Source organism: Argentina silus (genome assembly GCF_951799395.1).
Source record: "Argentina silus genome assembly, chromosome: 10".
Classification (NCBI taxonomy): domain Eukaryota; kingdom Metazoa; phylum Chordata; class Actinopteri; order Argentiniformes; family Argentinidae; genus Argentina; species Argentina silus.
The window spans coordinates 6,689,826-6,707,325 of NC_139664.1; the positions used below are offsets into that span (position 1 = coordinate 6,689,826).

At 42.1% G+C, this 17,500-nt stretch overlaps 2 protein-coding genes across 4 annotated transcripts in view; one reads left to right on the forward strand and one right to left on the reverse strand.

Moving 5' to 3' along the window:
• The window catches only part of bcl3 (BCL3 transcription coactivator), a 17,661-nt gene extending 8,228 nt beyond the window's left edge, over window positions 1-9,433 (reverse strand). The window contains exons 1-3 of the mRNA XM_083679712.1: window positions 8,289-9,433; window positions 7,500-7,665; window positions 310-418 (exon numbers count right to left, since the gene is read on the reverse strand). Coding sequence (XP_083535838.1) covers window positions 310-418; window positions 7,500-7,665; window positions 8,289-8,940 — 927 coding nt within the window. The 5' untranslated portion in view covers window positions 8,941-9,433. The remainder of the gene's footprint in view (window positions 1-309; window positions 419-7,499; window positions 7,666-8,288) is intronic.
• Window positions 9,434-12,750: 3,317 nt separating this feature from the next.
• The window catches only part of cblc (Cbl proto-oncogene C, E3 ubiquitin protein ligase), an 11,108-nt gene continuing 6,358 nt past the window's right edge, over window positions 12,751-17,500 (forward strand). For 2 of the 3 annotated variants that reach the window (XM_083679678.1, XM_083679680.1), the window contains exon 1: window positions 12,751-14,259. In XM_083679678.1, coding sequence (XP_083535804.1) covers window positions 13,862-14,259 — 398 coding nt within the window. In that variant the 5' untranslated portion in view covers window positions 12,751-13,861. The remainder of the gene's footprint in view (window positions 14,260-17,500) is intronic. The other variant, XM_083679679.1, reaches the window with a different exon arrangement.

The following is a 17,500-nucleotide window of genomic DNA, read 5'->3' on the forward strand; positions in this document are numbered from 1 at the left end:
GTGTGTGGCTCAAACTGGTTACACAGAACTGCAGAGTCAGAAGAAGGGTGTCAGCAAGGGAGGATGGGGGTCTGTTGAAACTGTTATTGTAACTGTGTATGAACCACTTTGTCTTCAATAAAAAACGATTGTTCCCAAAAAAAGAAGGGTGTCAGCTTGACTCAGCAGCCCCTGCCTGCTGAGTCAATACACTGCCATGTTGCTCTCTCTCTCTCTTTCTCTCTCTTTCTCTCTCTCTCTCTCTCTTTCTCTCTCTCTCTCTCTCTCTTTCTCTCTCTCTCTCTCTCTCTCTCTCTCTCTCTCTCTCACCTGTCTCAGGTTGTTGTAGATGTCCAGGTCTTTGTGAGCCAGCCTCAGCAGGTGGATCAGTGTGTTGACCAGAGCTTCCTGCCCCTGCACCACAGCGATGTGAAGAGCACTGCAACAAACACACACACATACACACATCATTATTAGAAAACCTATAGATAAAAACAGCTTAGACCTACATGTGTACACATACACACACACACACACACACACACACACACAAACAAGTGTTGCCTAGACATGTACAGTAGATAATAATAATAATAATAATGATGCATTTTATTTGGAGGCGCCTTTCAGGTCACCCAAGGTCACCTTACAGAAGAGAAGCAAAAGCAAAAGCATGACATCAATCATTAAAAACAAAACAAACAACACATCAAGATAAAAACAAGTGAAGTGCAGAGTGTCCAATTTAAAGATAGTATGCCAGTTTGAACAGGTGGGTTTTGAGTTGGGACTTGAATGTTGTGATGGAGTCCGACTGTCTTATGTGTGATAAGATGCACAAATACAGTGCGTTACGTAAGTAATGGGACAGTGAAGCATTTTTTCTTCTTTTGGCTCTACACTCGATTTGAAATCAAACCTGTTAGGTTAAAGTAGAAATTCTCTGCTTTTATTTGATGTATTTGTGTACATATTGGTTTCACCATTCAGAAATTACAACACTTTTTATGCATAGTCCCCCTATTTCAGGGTACCCAAAAGTAATGTCGAGGTGTGAATGTGTCAGAGACTACCATCCGCAGAACATGTCATCAGCTGAACTACAGACACTTCACTGCAAAGGGCAAATCACAAAACGTACAGTTTGTTAAAAAATACCTATAAGGTCTTGTGGACAGATCAGATTAATATTATTATGTACCAGAGTGATAGCAAGTGGAAAGTTTGGAAAAAAAAAAGGATCTGCCGAAGATTTACAACATACCACCTGATCTGCGAAACATGGTGGAGGGGGTGTTAATGTTAGGGCATGTATAGCTGCCACGAGAACTTGCTAACTTGTCTTAATTGATAATGTAACTGCTGATGGCAGCAGCAGACTGTATTCTGAAATGTACAGAAACATCTTGACTGCTCAAATACAAGCAAATGCCTGATGGCGCTTCATCATACAGTAAGACAATAGCCCAAAACATACTGCCTGAACAGATAGCAACTAGGAAGTTTTTCATGGCCAAACAAGTGTAAAGTTCTTGACTGGCCAAGTTAATCTTCATCTCCAATTTAACATGCATTTCATTTCCTGATAATAAGATTTTAGGCAACTGAAGATGGCTGCAGTACAAGCCTGGCAGAGGATCACCAGAGAAGACACCCAGTGTCTGGTGGGGTCCATGGGTCGCAGACTTCATGCAGTTATTGTATGCAAAGGATTGTCCACCAAATACTAAACATGACTGCTTAATTTTGACTTTTTTTCATTTTTGGGTAGCCTGAAACTGGGGGACTGCATAAGAAGTGTTGTAATTTCTGAATGGTGAAACCAATATGTACACAACTACCATGTTTGTTGGCATGCGCATGAATTGAGGATGAGTTCTTACACATTCAGCCTATACAATAATCTGGAATACAGGCTAATCTACACATTGGATGACTGAAAGAGTTAGACTAACTAGTCTGGCCAACTTTCCTTGACTTACAACCTAATTACCCCACTGGCAGTTGGGCTGAATGACACTAGGCTACATGACTCACCACATGTCAGATACGTATCAAAGCAAAAACGGAAACCACTATCTATGCCTGATATGTAAAATGAAAGAACAGAGGCCAAAACTTGGGACAAGGAACAGAAAACAGAGAGGGGTTCTCAATAAAATCTCTTTTTTTTTTTTTTTTTTTTTTTTGCCAGAAGCAGCTTCCAGTACTACTTTGGTTTGATGTCATATCCTGTCGTCAATGACAATGTCACAGCTCTCTCTCTCTCTGTTGAGATAATCACCATTAAAGCATCACATTATGGTCTCTATTAGGGGCTTTCTGTGTGTGTTTTTTCTCTATTTCTCTCAGCATCCTCCAGTGAATATCATACAGTTGAAGAGAGAACGTTTACAACAGGAAATTGGGTAGGGACGTTTCTAGAGAACAAGTTAAAAGACTTACTAAGAAATTGTGCTCAGCACAAATTTACAGTAATGAAAGTCTTTCATAACTTCCTTTTCTGTTATCTTTCATGTAAACCGATTAATATTATCTGAAAGAAGAATGTTTTGTACCTTCAAGATAAAAATTAAAGATAAAGTAAATTCAAGATATATTAATGTTCACTGACTTGTTATGAAAAATGTGAAAATTCAGAGAGCAGAGCTAAATATTTATATAAAGGAGGGAGGTGATAAGAGGTAGAAGAAGAAGAAGCATTCCTTGAATCAACACTCAAAAAATAACAATTATTTGACAGTTAGTCTTTTACACAGAATCTTATCAGTAAAGTTTCTATTGCCTGCATCTTTCATTAAAAAATGTGTTGCTTTACTATTCTGATCACAAATGCTATAGACGCAATACAAACGGTGAGTTTACAATGTGAGTTGGCAGGTCATACACTCCTCCTCCTCATAGCTAACATTAGTCTGTGAGCCAGAAAAGCCTTGGCATTCATGTCAAAGTATGAAAACAGGTAAGAAATGTCAACAACTAATGTCGGAAAAATCTGATCAGTCATCATAACATCTTGAGATTTATTCGCATAACCTTTGAGTGCCAAGTCGATATATTCAAATTCTCCCTGATGGGCATGTTTGAACAGAATATGTTTCAACCATATGAACTTGGGCAGATCTCATACTCTCATACAACCAGCACTTAAAGGCAATTACAATTCAACAGTTCAGCGTGTTCCAAATATAAACCAAATATAAATCATAAGATTGTAAGCCAATAAGGAGACAGCAGTCATCCTTAATCATATTATGCAGATTTGTTCTATTTACACACACACACACCTCTTTCACAAAACAACAAAGGAATGATGCAGGTGTGTGGATATGCGAATCTGGTCTCACACAGCCTATATTTCACAAAGCATGATTGGCTACTTGGCTGATGTCAAAGTAAACAGCCAAATCGCAATCCCTCTCGTCCATGTAGGACCTCCATGTCAGTCAAATCAACCTGTCTTCAGTCTGTTCTCATGTCTGATACATTTCAGCAAGTCTAAATCTCTCCATATGATAATACTTTTGAAAAAAATCATAACTTCCCCATAGCAATGGATGGGTCCACCTGTCTAACTCCATGCAGGTGTGTAGTGTACAGTAACAAACTCGCTACTGACAGAGGTAGATGAAGAGCGACCGCATGAGTGATAGTGGCAAACTGGCAAATAGATAGAGAAGGGAAGAGTAAAGTGATATGTGGGATAGTGTTCTACACTTACACACACACACACACACACACACACACACACACACACACACACACACACACACACACACACAAACACACACAAACACACACACCCACACGCACACACGTACGTCAGGCCTGGACCTGCCTGGAACAGCTGCACAGTACAGTACAGCAACGCGACTCAGTCATCTGTTCAGGCTGAAAAGCAGAACTTGTGTTTGACCGTGTGTGCCGGTTCTTCCCTTGCTGGTCCCCCTTCCTGTAAGTGAGGTCACAACCCATCGTCACAGGCAGGACAAATATACCCCACCATAGATGCATGTTTATCTGTGGACAGAATCTGGTCTTTTCACAACACAGTCCCAATTTGCCTAAAAAAGCCCCACCATCTCAATAGATTAGCACCGTGTCAGGCCATGTTCAATCAAAAGCTGTATCCGGTACTTCTGGTTTGAGTCGAACATCATTACTGTTCCCATGCAGTGAGAAAAACGTATGGATTCACACATACTATAATTGGGTCTATTTCTTATTTGTTGCATACATTATTCCAAACGTGTATTCTTGTGTTTCAGAATGACATTCTTCAAAAAGAAATCTAGTGACAGTTTAGATTAAATAATGCTCTCAGCTATTTGCCAGGTGCTTCACCTAATAGTCCTCATAGATTTCTCATCACATACTATAGCTAACCTTGTAACAGGTGTCTCCTTCAGTGTAAATGATGAGAACCTCACACTTGATCCCTCCCTCCCTCTTTATCTCTCTCTATCTCTCTCCCTCTCTCTCTCTTTCTCTCAAGATGAAACTGTGCTCTCGCCTGTTCCTGGAAGTGAGGCAGACCGCAGCCCCAGACAGCCCTACAGAGATGGTGAGAGAGAGAGAGAGAGAAAGAGAAAGAGAGAGAGAGAGAGAGAGAGAGAGAGAGAGCAAGACGAAGGCAGTACATGTATCCTGTTTGGAGGAAGAGAGGCCTTACATCCCCATGTGGCCAGGGGACCAGCGGAGAGATGATGTGTATGTTAGTCATAGTCTCTTAGTCCGCTAACCTGTTAGCCTTATAGGGCTATGGAAGTATGATGGCCATCAACATTCTATTTGACAATTCTTCCGCGACCTACATATCTGATATTTGCAGATCTGACAGTATGTACCTGGTGATACTGTCCCAGGTGACAGACAAACCAGTTGGGCATACTATATAGCTGATGGGTTGCCAAGAACTGTTCAGGGAGGTGCTGTACAACATCCCACCTAAGCCCACATCAGATGGTCAGATCGTTCCTTACCCTAAAAGTATTCCATCGGCCAGGGGGAACCATTGCTCAGAGTTGTTGAAAGAGCCACTACTAACTGCAGCTAACCTTAACATGAACAAACACAAGTGAACTATCCCTTTAAGGCCACCTCTCCGTGTACCTTTGTTCTAAAGACCCATCGCTCTGTGCTTGTGACATGGCACTTCAGTCGACCATGCACACGGCTCTCAGCCAAGAATGGGTGATGGACAGCTAGATGGATAGTATACAGAGAGTACAGTTTGTGAAAAAAAGGTGTGTGTTAGAGATATGGAGGGGAGGGGAGACAGTGAGAGAGAGTGAGTAAGAGAGAGAGAGAGAGAGGGAGAGAGAGAGAGGTGGATGAGGGAGATAGAGAGAGAGAGAGAGAGAGAGCTAGAGAGAGAGAGAGAGAGAGAGAGAGAGAGAGAGATGGATGAGGAAGATAGAGAGAAAGCGGTAAATGAGGAAGTGGGGAGCGGATGTTTGGGTTTTTGAGCCCATTCATTTAAAAACACTGAGAGAGAAAAAAGAAGAAAAGAGAGAGACGCCGAGACACCTGAGAAAACCACAGACACACATTTTAGAGGCACACGCTCACAGGTTTTCCCGAAACTGAGGGGCTTAAAGGCGCTGAGAACCGGGGATCAACACCCCATTGACGTAAGCATGTACACACACACACACACACACACACACACACACACACACACACACACACACACACACACACAGACACAGACACACACACAAATAACCACACACTGATGAGCTCTCTTTCTGTTGAAATGTCATATTGTTTTCAGACAGACCAGGAACCACAATGCAACAAGTAAGTACAAGCCAGGTAGTGACACTTCAGCAAGTGGCGAGACTTCAGGTGCTGTTGTTGACACAGACAACTACAGGCCTAAGCATGGTTTGACTTTGACTAATTCAAGTTCTAATTCTAAGTTCACATACCAATTTATTCACGGTTTAGGCTATTTATACATCTTTCATAAACATTTGAAAAAACACTTCCTAGAACTGAAATGCACATTTACATACATTCTCATAAATGCACGTCCTGTCATACTATTATTTAGATTTACTATATCTCTTTGGAAAAACAGGTTCTTCGGCTGTCCCTGTAGAATAACCCTTTTGAAGAAAGGTGCCATATAGGCCTAGAACCCATTTTGGTGCCATGCAGAACCTTTTCTACAGAGAGCACCAAAAACAGGTTCTTCAAAGGGACTCCTCTACAGGGACAGCCGAAGAATCCTTTTTGGTACCACAGAACCCATGTAAATATGGTTTGATCATGATTGATTTCGGTGCTGGTCCCTAGGCTCTGAATCACATGTTATTCAGTCATGCGTTTATTCTGGAGGGATGCAAATGACATTGGCATTCAACGATGAAACTACAGCAACATGACAATGCATTCCTGGACGGCCTGTAGAACAAATGTGTGTTTGTGTCATCCTGACCTTTCTGTTAGTATAGAATTAGGGGCGTAGGTGTTAAAGGAAGAGAAAGTGTATTCATGCATTAAGGCAGAGGTTTGTGCAGTATGTATATGTGGTTTATAGCATAACACCCACCTCAATACCCTAGAGCCTAAACTCTCATTTTGACCCCCTAGAGACTAGATTACTCAAACTCACTTTCTGTCTTATGAGCCCTCTTCACTTAGAGACCAGCAAACACGCACGCACGCACACACACACACACACACACACACACACACACACACACACACACACACACACACACACACACACACACACACACACACACACACACACAGAGAGACTAAGCCACATACAGTACAGGTCACAGGGGTTCTGTTCCCCCAGTGACACACTTTCCTAGTGGAGCAGAACAGAACTCCATGAATCATTACCGACCGAGATCACGGCCTGGGCTCACATAGGAAGTGAAACAACAGTAAAGAATGTGGTGGGTTATTGGTACATGCACCACACCCCACCCCTCCCCCACTGTGATATCAGCATCCACCTCCCAGAGTCCAGGTGAGTCATAGACCTTAAAACAAACAAACACAACTCATATCACACAGACACCCTTCAACGCATAGCTAACGGATCAGTCCATGGCTACTTCGATCCACAGCAGGGGCTAGGTTCAGTGAGGGACCCTCTGTTGGGCCATAGTAGTAGACGTAGCAGTAGTAGTAGTAGTAGTAGTAGTAGTATTACTAGTAGGCTACTTTACCTACTGATTTTTTACCTTGATGTTGAGCCAAAAACTAGTCTAGTATACCTGATTATGTGTCGACTCAGAAGCCAAAGACTTGAATTGACTGATTCCAGTTCCAAAAAGATCTGAGAACAAGCAAATGCAGCGGCCAAGGAGAAGTGTGTGTGAGTAGTGTGTATCCCACTAGGACCCCTCTATACGGCCTGTAGTGTGCTCTATGTAGTGTGTAGTGTGCAATGCATCTCTATAGGACTCTGCATGCACTACACTGCATTTTCAGAGTGGCCTGGGATTTGATTGCAAAAGACATGTGCATCTACCACTTGAAAAATGAAAACATACGTGTCGCCGTCGTCGTCTTGGTGCGTTGCCAGGGCAACATCAGCCAGCAGGTGTTCGGCTTGCTCCGACGGGTGGATGGTGTGTGGGACTGGGATGTTTACGATCACGGGTGCCATGTTAGGTGACATGTGAGGCCAGTGGTAGACTGAGTACCCAGGGTGGCGACCTGAGAGAGAGAGAGGGGGGGAGGATGAAGAGATACACATGCCAATCTGTTTTTTTTTTTTTTGACCCGAGCACAGGAAGTTGACTGGCTGTTATCGCAAGAAGATTTGCACACACACAGTTACAGAATGAGAGATGGAGAGATTGAGCAAGTGAAGGTTGTGTGCTGTGTTGTTAGAGTATCTACAATTACAGCGTATCCTTTAGTTTAGAGAGCAATAACAGCAAATTCTAATTACACAATTGTTCTGTAGCCCATGTTGGAACAGGGACTGGCAATTCTCAAAGTTGACCATTGACACTTGGTTGGGTAAATCTGTTATCAGATTGCTGTGTTCACTGGGATAGCTGGCAAAACATTTTCTCAATGACAAGGCAAACCAAGACTGCGCAATCTTTTGTGTGTGTGAGTCTCATTCATTTAATAAATATCATAAAGAGGTATTTTGCTCTATATTAAGAGAAGAAAATAAAACTGAATGATCAATATCAAGGTCTGCATTCAATAAGCAATGTCATTATTTTCTTCAACTGTGACATTCTATAGCCCATTTGCCTGTCGTGTGTTATGCTATAGTAACCATTTTAGATGTCATTTTAAAAATGTCAACAACTTTAACTTACAGTAATGATTAAATGATTGCAATGGGCTCTGTTGTCTTTCTTCAAAGCCACTGGCGGCGGACAAGCGCCTTGGTGCCACCGGCACCAGGCAACCCCTCCCGTCAGGCTCGTCTCTTTTTAAAACCTTTGGTGGTCTCCGGATCAACTCCGTGGTTTCCTCGGTTGATAAGCGCTCTTCCCTCCCGAGTGGGATTTGCGACTGTCCCGGGCTCTCCCACGCGACAGGAAACCGTCGTTTCCTAAAGGGAAGCTTCAAAGAAGATTGTGTGTGTTCGTCTGTTGTAGCGGTGTTCGAAGAGTTCGCTGCACATTTTGGAGAATGTGGATCCAGTCGCGGACAGTGTTCTAAGGGAGAGTGTTTCGTGTCCGGGACAGCAGCGTTGCCAATGTTCGTGGGAGGTTTCACGAACGATGATCCACAAGGATCCTCCTGCACCTCCGCAGTGGGACTCTTTCCATTTCCCAGGTTTGATGCCGCTGTGCGTGGGGCAGCTGGCGACTCCACTGACAGCTCTACGATGTCCCTGGAGCGACCTTTGTCGCCGGGAGACCTGTCTCCCCCGCTTCCACCGCGCTCCCGGGTTGTGGTGCGCAGATCCAGCGGTGCTGTGGCAACAGTCTGGTGACCGTTCATGGTCATGAACCTCGGCATGAACACTCGGCGGTTACCTGAAGTCAACCACAGGTGTTTGGCGTTTCAACACATAGTTCACAATTATGATGCAGAAGTCAGTCCCATCTCAACGACAGTATCCAGAATTGGTTTTGCATAGAGACATTGATATTGTTAGTCTATTTGCCATGCCAGCACATACATGGCCCTTATGACTTCGGTGCTCACTAGCCTAACTAGCTCACAGAATATGAAAAGTAATTTAAAAAATCCAGATGACTAATTTAAAATAATGCAAATTGTACTTTAAGTTTCTTCATACAAAATAATTACGCAATTGACAATGGCAAATGTCCAGTATATGATAAATATAACTGGAGAAACTACTTTTGCTAACTAGAAGTAAGCTAATACACCTGCAATATACAGTAACAGGTACGTGAGGAAAGTAAGCACTCAGTATTGCGTCTCTGCTTTTATTGTATTGTATCAACTAGTGTTCTCTCTGTCTGTCTTTCGCTCTCATTAGGAAATGGGGCTTTCCCTTTTTATGAGCAGTATTAACCCTTTAAGTTCCGGTTTCAAAACTGAAACAAGGCGACTCTGACGACTCCGACTCTACCCATAGGGATTTATATATTTGATTACTTTTCATGATATACCCGTTATCTGTTTCGTGTGTCTGTTCCTGGATATGTGCCAACCGTTTCATACAAGGTGAGGTGTCAGTGATGCCAACGTGCTCTTTTCATCAACATTATTCAGGGCTTTGCTGAGAAATAATCAATGTTAGGCTACATATTTCTTGTAGCCTAATTCTCTGCATGGAACGCATTCATGGCGTTTGGCACCGTGGGGATTTGAGGAAACGGCTTTTGCATGTGATCTAATCTATCAATCGAATAGTGTTCTGGATGCATCTTTGGTGGACTTGTTTGGTTTTGCCTCCAGACGTTATCATGTCGCTTGTGTTTGGCTGGAGCTTTCCGGGGTAGAGACTCCGCGCGGGGTTCTCCCCTCAGTTGTAATCGGGAATGAACCCATCCTGTGGCTGTGACTGCATGGGTGATTGTGTCACTGCCAAATTTACGCGATAGACTGACTGTATAGAGCCCGATGCCAATGCTGTCCTTTAGTTGACCTCTCTGACTATCATCTGATCTCTTGTCATACACATTTCCCAACAGCAAGGCAGCCTGATTTAGTGGTCTGCCTCTTCATAAAGTTACCCCATAAAGTTATAGATAAACACACACACACACACACACACACACACACACACACACACACACACACACACACACACACACACACACACACACTCACACACACACACACACACACACACACACACACACACACACACACACACACACACACACACACAGACAGACAGACAGACAGACACACACACACACACACACACACACACACACACACACTCACAAACAGTTAGACTTTATCATGTCCATACTCTTCACCCCACTTTCATCCAACCCTGTCTTCCCCCGCCCTCAGCTGAGTTTTGAGTTACCAGGGTCAATTTGGGACTTTCCTGAGATATCTCGAAGTGTGGAAAAAAACGACCAACGGCAAACTTGATGTCTAAAGTCCCTAAAACACCATGTAAACAAACACCCTCTAGACCCTGTGCTAACATGTTGTGCAGCTGCTGGGTCGTCCTATAGTGAGCTGTCCCTTGGGCCTGGTTGTGGGCTGTATGCTTTGTAATTGTAAGTAAAGTGTTACTAACATCATTGATAGGCCTTTATGCAACCTGTATGCAGTCAAGTGAAGAATTTCCACATATAAAATATAATCATGAATTGATTGAGAAAACCTAAGATAACATAAGGCTTGTGCTTCAATAGGTTTTAAGTCCTTTGTGTCAGGCTCAAGATAGATAGATAGATAGATAGATAGATAGATAGATAGATAGATAGATAGATAGATAGATAGATAGATAGATAGATAGATAGATAGATAGATAGGTACTTTATTGATCCCTGTGGGGAAATTAAGGCGTTACAGCAGCTCACATCACAAACAACAACAACAAAATAAAGTGACAATAGAATAATAGAATAACAAAAAAAAAAAATAGACATATCTGATAGAATAAAAATAAAAAGTAAAATAAGAGTTGGCACATGCACGCACACACGCACACCTATATACACACGTCATTGTAAATGCAGGGTCTTTACAGTAATTTTTTCAATATGCAAAACAGGGCAGGCCGGGGCAAAGATAATAATGGTAAAAACAGGGCTGTGTTGTCAAGAAGGTCATGTGGTTGAAGGTAATGTAGGTGTGAATGTATAAAGCTTGTCACAGATAGCAGCGAAGGAGGGAACACACAGATACACTGAAATGGGGACATCTAGTGCCATTCGACATCACTGCACAATCAAACTGAATCTGACGGTGAACTGGAGAAGTATGCAGCAACGACAAGGCAGTGAAAATAAACGGGACAATTTAAAATGATGATTCATGTTTTAGTGTAGCGGGTAGGCCTGTGTGCCATAGCATTACAGTAGTTCCACCGACACACAGCTGCTGAATGTGACAATGAAGTCCCTTAAGTGTAAACGAGTCAATTTTGCCGTATTAGACATGTTTTAACCCATTGAAATATTCCAGATTATGTCCAGAACTGCCAGTGGATAATCAAATAATTCTGTACTAAAGATGCAATCCTTTTTTCAGCCAAATGGGTGGCCCACCACTAGTTTTCGTACAAGGTTGGAAAATGTGATCACTTTCAAATTCATAGACAGAGCTCTGGATGCAAGGACTGGCACAATTATCATTTTACATTTTTATTTTAAAGCTATACATGGTTTCTTTAAAAATGTTTACTTACAATTAAATAAAATTTAAAAAAAAACTTATATTTTGGGTTATAATAAGAAAAGACTGTTGTTCTATTTATGAGTCATATTATTTGAGAATCAATGGGTATATATCATATACTGTATTGTTAATATGATCATGTTCAGATTGTGAACCAGTATGTCAGTGTCGCCCTCATGTGTATATTGGAGGAACCGAGTAGTTATTTTACCATGCCAATGTAGATACACTCTCTACCACTGGCTGGCAGTAGAGACCAAGTGAAACAGACTTAACTCTTAAAGGAAATCTTTGAAACACAACCAATGGATCTCACCTTCTACTCTGGTTTAGTCATTTCACACACGTTACTACAACAGGAAACAATAGTGGTACGCCTAAAAGGGAAGTAATCCTAGCGTAGCTGCATGTGAGTTCTGTGGTTCACTCTATGTTGTATTAGACAGAGGTGATGTCCATCTCTTTTGTGTTGGGCTTCATAGACCCATTAAAAGAGAACGGGGAGGGAACATGAAACATTAACAATCATTTTCCACTCACCTCTCTCTCTTACTATGATAACTATTCACTCTCTTTCTTACTATGATAACTATTGTCTCTCTCTCTCTCTCTCTCTCTCTCTCTCTCTCTCTCTCTCTCTTTACTATGACATCTATTCTCTCGCTCTATCCCTCTGTCTACCGTGTCTCTCTCTCTCTCTCTCTGTTCTCTACTCTCTATACACAACCACCTCACACGTTCCTTCTGGGAATCCCCTGCTTCTTCTTCCCTCCACCTTTCTCAGTAATCGGTTACCTCTGAGCCCACACCTCTCTTAGGCTTGCTCTGCCTTCGCAGCACAAAGAAAACAAACCTGTTTGTCTGGCTGCTATACCCGGAAACCCCTCAAAGAGAGAGCGAGAGAGTGAGCATGAAAGAGTGACACAAAAGAGAGAGAGGGAGGGAGGGAGGGAGAGAGAGAGAGAGAGAGAGAGAGAGAGAGATAGAGGGAGAGGGAGAGAGAAAGAGACAGAAGGGCAGCCAGAGCAAGCCAGAGACAGAGAGCATGTTTCCACTGTGCTTCAGCAGAGCAGCCCTCTGAGCAGAGACGTCCTGACTGAGAACCTGGGGTCTATTTCTGAGGCAACACATTTGAATGTTACTGATGTGATCACAGACAGTTACGCCTCATGAGATATAGAGAGAGATAGTGCCTGACAATGAGAGCGTGAAGCGGTGAGTAAGAGGGAGTGGAGAGAAGGGGGGTTGAGATTGTTTAGGGGGGGTGAGTGGCTATTTGTCTGTCTTGAGCCCTCCCTTGCTCTCTCTCTCTCTCTCTCTCTCTCTCTCTCTTTCTCATTCTTTCTCTCAGTCTCTCAGTTTGTCCTCTTTACACTCTGAAAATGGAAAGGAGAGAGACTGTTTCTGAAAACTGTGGCTATTTTTTTAAGAACTAACTTGAGAAAACGAGGAATCATGAACTTTGGACATGACTAATAACGTGTCGGGATGGAAACGTGTAAACAGTTCTGAGAGATTTTGTTTTGCCCCGTTCTGGACAAAACATCTCACCACCACCCCTTGATAGTGCTCGTCTCTTCTTTTTTTTTGGACAACGATATTTTCCCATGCTCTTTGTCTGGATTATGTGATGTTATCGGATTATGTTTTGGATTACTGGGTAACGCCGCTGAAGGTAGCTAAAGTGTGCCATTTTCAACTCAAGCTGTCACTCAAACACAGTAACAATGATATTTGCCAAAGCGTCCACACACTTAACTTAAACAGCTGGGCATTTTTTTCAGATGCACATATTCACAAACACCCACAGACACACACAGACAAACTCTTTTCAGACAGACAGATTGACCTTTCTTTTCTGCTCTTTTCTGACTGCTCTTTTCTGACAGACAGATTGACCTCTCACACCATTCTGCTGACAGATAGACAGACAGACAGACTTCTAAACTTAACCACTCCCTCATTCAACTGTCACTGTGGTGCTATACACAGACAAACTAACAGACAGGCTGCACTCTCAACACATACTGCATAGTGATCCCACTAGGACAGTACACAACAACACAACCAGGCCTCACAGCAGCACAACTGAACCTGGACAATGGCGACAGCAGGTGGTGGGGCGGGATCGGACCGAAGCCTGAAGCCCGGTTCCTCCCAGCCTCCCAGCAGTGCCGACCGCAGGCTGGTGGACAAGACCCTGAAGAGACTGGACAAGCTCCACAGACTGTGCACCAACCCCAGACTGGGCCTGAAGAACAGCCCACCATACCTGCCCGAGGTGGTCTCAGAGACAGCCACGCTGCTCACCCAGGTGTGGGAGCCCTATCGGGGGTCCGCAGGCGGTTCCGGGTCGGCGGCGGGGGGGCAGGTACCCCGGGGGGATGAGGGGGAGTACCTGAGAGTTCACATTAGGCACCTGCTGGATAAGACAGACAGGGCGTTGTTGCTGTTTAAAGAGGGACGGGACAAGATGTTTGAGGAGACGTCCAACTACAGGTAAGACAGAGAAGATAGATCAACTGTTCTAAGGTACAATTCATTCACATACACACAATAAAGCTGCGTACACACAACACGATATTCGGCCCAAATTCCTTGTTCTTAAGGCCTCCCGATATTCCTAGGATGTTCGGCATGGCTCTGCACATTCTTAGAATATCCAAACAAAATTACAACACTTGAAGTCATCTCATCCTTGGGTTTCAACTGAACATGCTTGAGTCATGCTCATGTCAATCTACAATTGTGGGTGTCGCTGTCAGTCATATTCTACAAATGGAGCCACAGTAATGACCATTATTTATCAAGGCCTAATGCTCTAAATCTGGGTCAAAATGTTCTGATGCCCTTGCCCTTATTTATGAAATAAATGTACTGTAAATGTATCTATGAACAATGGAACTGGTTTTATACCCACTATTCAAACATCATCATAATGCACGACATGATAAACTATCAGACACGGAGAGCTAAAGCTAAAGTTTGAATAGTTGACTTTTCCCCCCTAAAGAATTCCATTCCTGAGGTTGACCTTTACTAGACAAATAAACCATCTGCGGGGTCAGGGTGAGGTCACATGTCCTGCATTCAGCACGGTATCGGACAATGGACAAATCCCAATACTATCAACTACCTCCTCATGTTTAGAAAAAAATCCAATTCAATCTTCAGATTAGAAAAATTCAAATGCCTTTATCAGATTGGCATACAGTACCCACACGTAAATGTCTCAACTATCTTCTTTAACATAGGCTACTTTCTTTCATGAACACTGATACTTGAAAGGACTGGATTTTTCTGGTTTTTGTCAATGAAGAAAGACATACCAGAAAAAAAAAAAAAAAAAAAGGGTTAGGAAATTCATTAATTTGTATCCATTGCAAAAAAAACCATTGTAACCTGAAATTAAAGTGTAAAGAAACAGTTTATGCGTTATTTTACAGCCCACTTTTTACAAAATATTGTAATATTTTTTTTAAATTACATCGTAAAATATTTGCTTAATAAACACATACTTTATTGAACTCTTTGACAGGTAACACCGATTTCCCTGGTAAATACCAGAGAAATACCAGGTGAAACAGAACCGTAAAATTAAGCAAAAAAATTAATAAAAAAGGAAAAGTTACATCACTACCCGAGCTAGGACATTTGGAGCACAGCCAGAGAAGCATGGCCTTATCAGACCCAGAATGGACCTGTCCACAAATACACCAGTCAACCATCATACTCCATCACTATAATAGTACCAGTATGACAAAAGTGTTCCCAGTTCCCAGAAGTTAGATATTTATTTATAAAACAACAAATTCTAAAATCAATGTGGTCTTTTTTGGGGTACAGCAGTGAAATTGTGCCTGTGTTAGGTGGGTGGGGTATTTTGGGAAGAGACTTTATGTGGACCCAAATCCCTGTCCCGTTGAGACTACTAATGGTTTAGAGGGTGAATGGAGGGAACCTGAGGCTTTATGATGCTAATGGGAAGAAACCAGGCGACAGCAACGAAAGTTACGCTCTGCCACAGCCTGGCCATGGAGAGAGGCATTATGGGTCTGATGTGGAGCAGGGTGGTGGACAAACAGTTTTGAATATTGCCATGTGATTTAAGTTGTATGTGTGTTGACAGGATTTTACTGTAACGTTTCAAGTGTTTGTTGCAGTTACAAGTTGTTAGTTGTACACTAAACCTATCTGGACCTAGACAGAAATGAGGGGCATTTTAAGATGATGTCACTTGTTTAGTTTCAAACGGAAGTTGAAAGATTGTGCAATGAATATTGTATTATTTTACAGTAATGATTTTAGAATATGTAGATTAATCATCTTTTTTTCTTGTATTATTAAAGTGATTATTCAAAATGCATTATTGTTCAAAGAAAATAATTTCACTATTTTCAATCATCACACAATAATAATCATGAAAGGCTTACACAAGAGTTAGGTAAAGCTGTATGGAATGGAAGTGTTTCAAATGTTCTAAACTGATGATTTTCAGGACTAGGTTAGTTTAGGTTATGTTAGGAATGTATTTAGAGCAGGACTTGCAAGTCTGTTGTGTGTGTAACATGAAATCTAATTCTTTAGCTTACAATATACAATATATTACAATATATTGTCAACTGTGTCATGACAACAATTGATGACATAACATGCACCCACAAGCACCCACATGCGCTGAAACAATCACACATGTGCACAAATAAACACACGTCTTACTTGGATGTGGCGGAAAGTTATACAAGAATATGGTCAACCAAGCCACTGAAGGTAACTTCAGTCTGCCCCTCTTCAAGTAAGGTAGAGAGATGAGAGTATGGTTGTGATAATGAGGGAAACTCACATAAGGGGCTAGATTGGTACTGACTCTGGGACTCACAAACACCAGTTGGGCCATAATAGCTGATTGTAGTGGAATTTCAACACACTGCTGGTCAGTTGCAGTTAACCATTGTAGGACAATCAGGCCTTAACAGGTCAGCCAGTGAAGGTATGGCTCTTCTGCTGATAGAGATAGTGATGGAAGATAATATAGAACCGAGACACCGCAGTATGGAGAAAATAATAATTTGATAGATAGATGGTGCACATGTGTGCATGTCCACAGGTGGTGGCTACTCACAGCATCAAATGCAGGCACGATGCAGGACGCTCCTGGTTACAGTGTAGATTATGGACATTATAGTGAAATTGAAGAAATTCATTCAGCCACTATAATTTCCATATATTACTGTATATTATTTGCTCTTTTGTCATTTTAAAGGGATAGTTCACTATTTTACCACTTTTAGTCAGATGGTTCCTTGCCTTGAAAGTAGTCTATGGGCCAGGAGAAATTGTAATCCATCGTTCAGAGTTGTCTAAATAGCCACTGTATACTTCAGCTAACTTCAGCCACGGCAAACAAAAAAACTATGGGAGTCTTTAGGGAATAAAAGAAAGTTCAACATTTGTGACCACATCCCCTTAAATGAACTCTCTGACTTGGTTGGAAGTTACTTTGAGGTGATTTGGCCACAAATGTTGAACTTGTTCTTCCTCAATCACTCCAATTTAGTGGCTATGTAAACTCTCAACCAGGATTACAGTTTATCCTGGCCTATAGACTACTTTCAAGGTAAGGAACCATCTGACTATAAGGTGTAAAATAGTGAAGTATCCCTTTAAATTTTACATTAACATAGCAAAACAATATGAGCTTTGCACTGGCCAGATGAGTGTTTGCAGAAAGACTGCATTT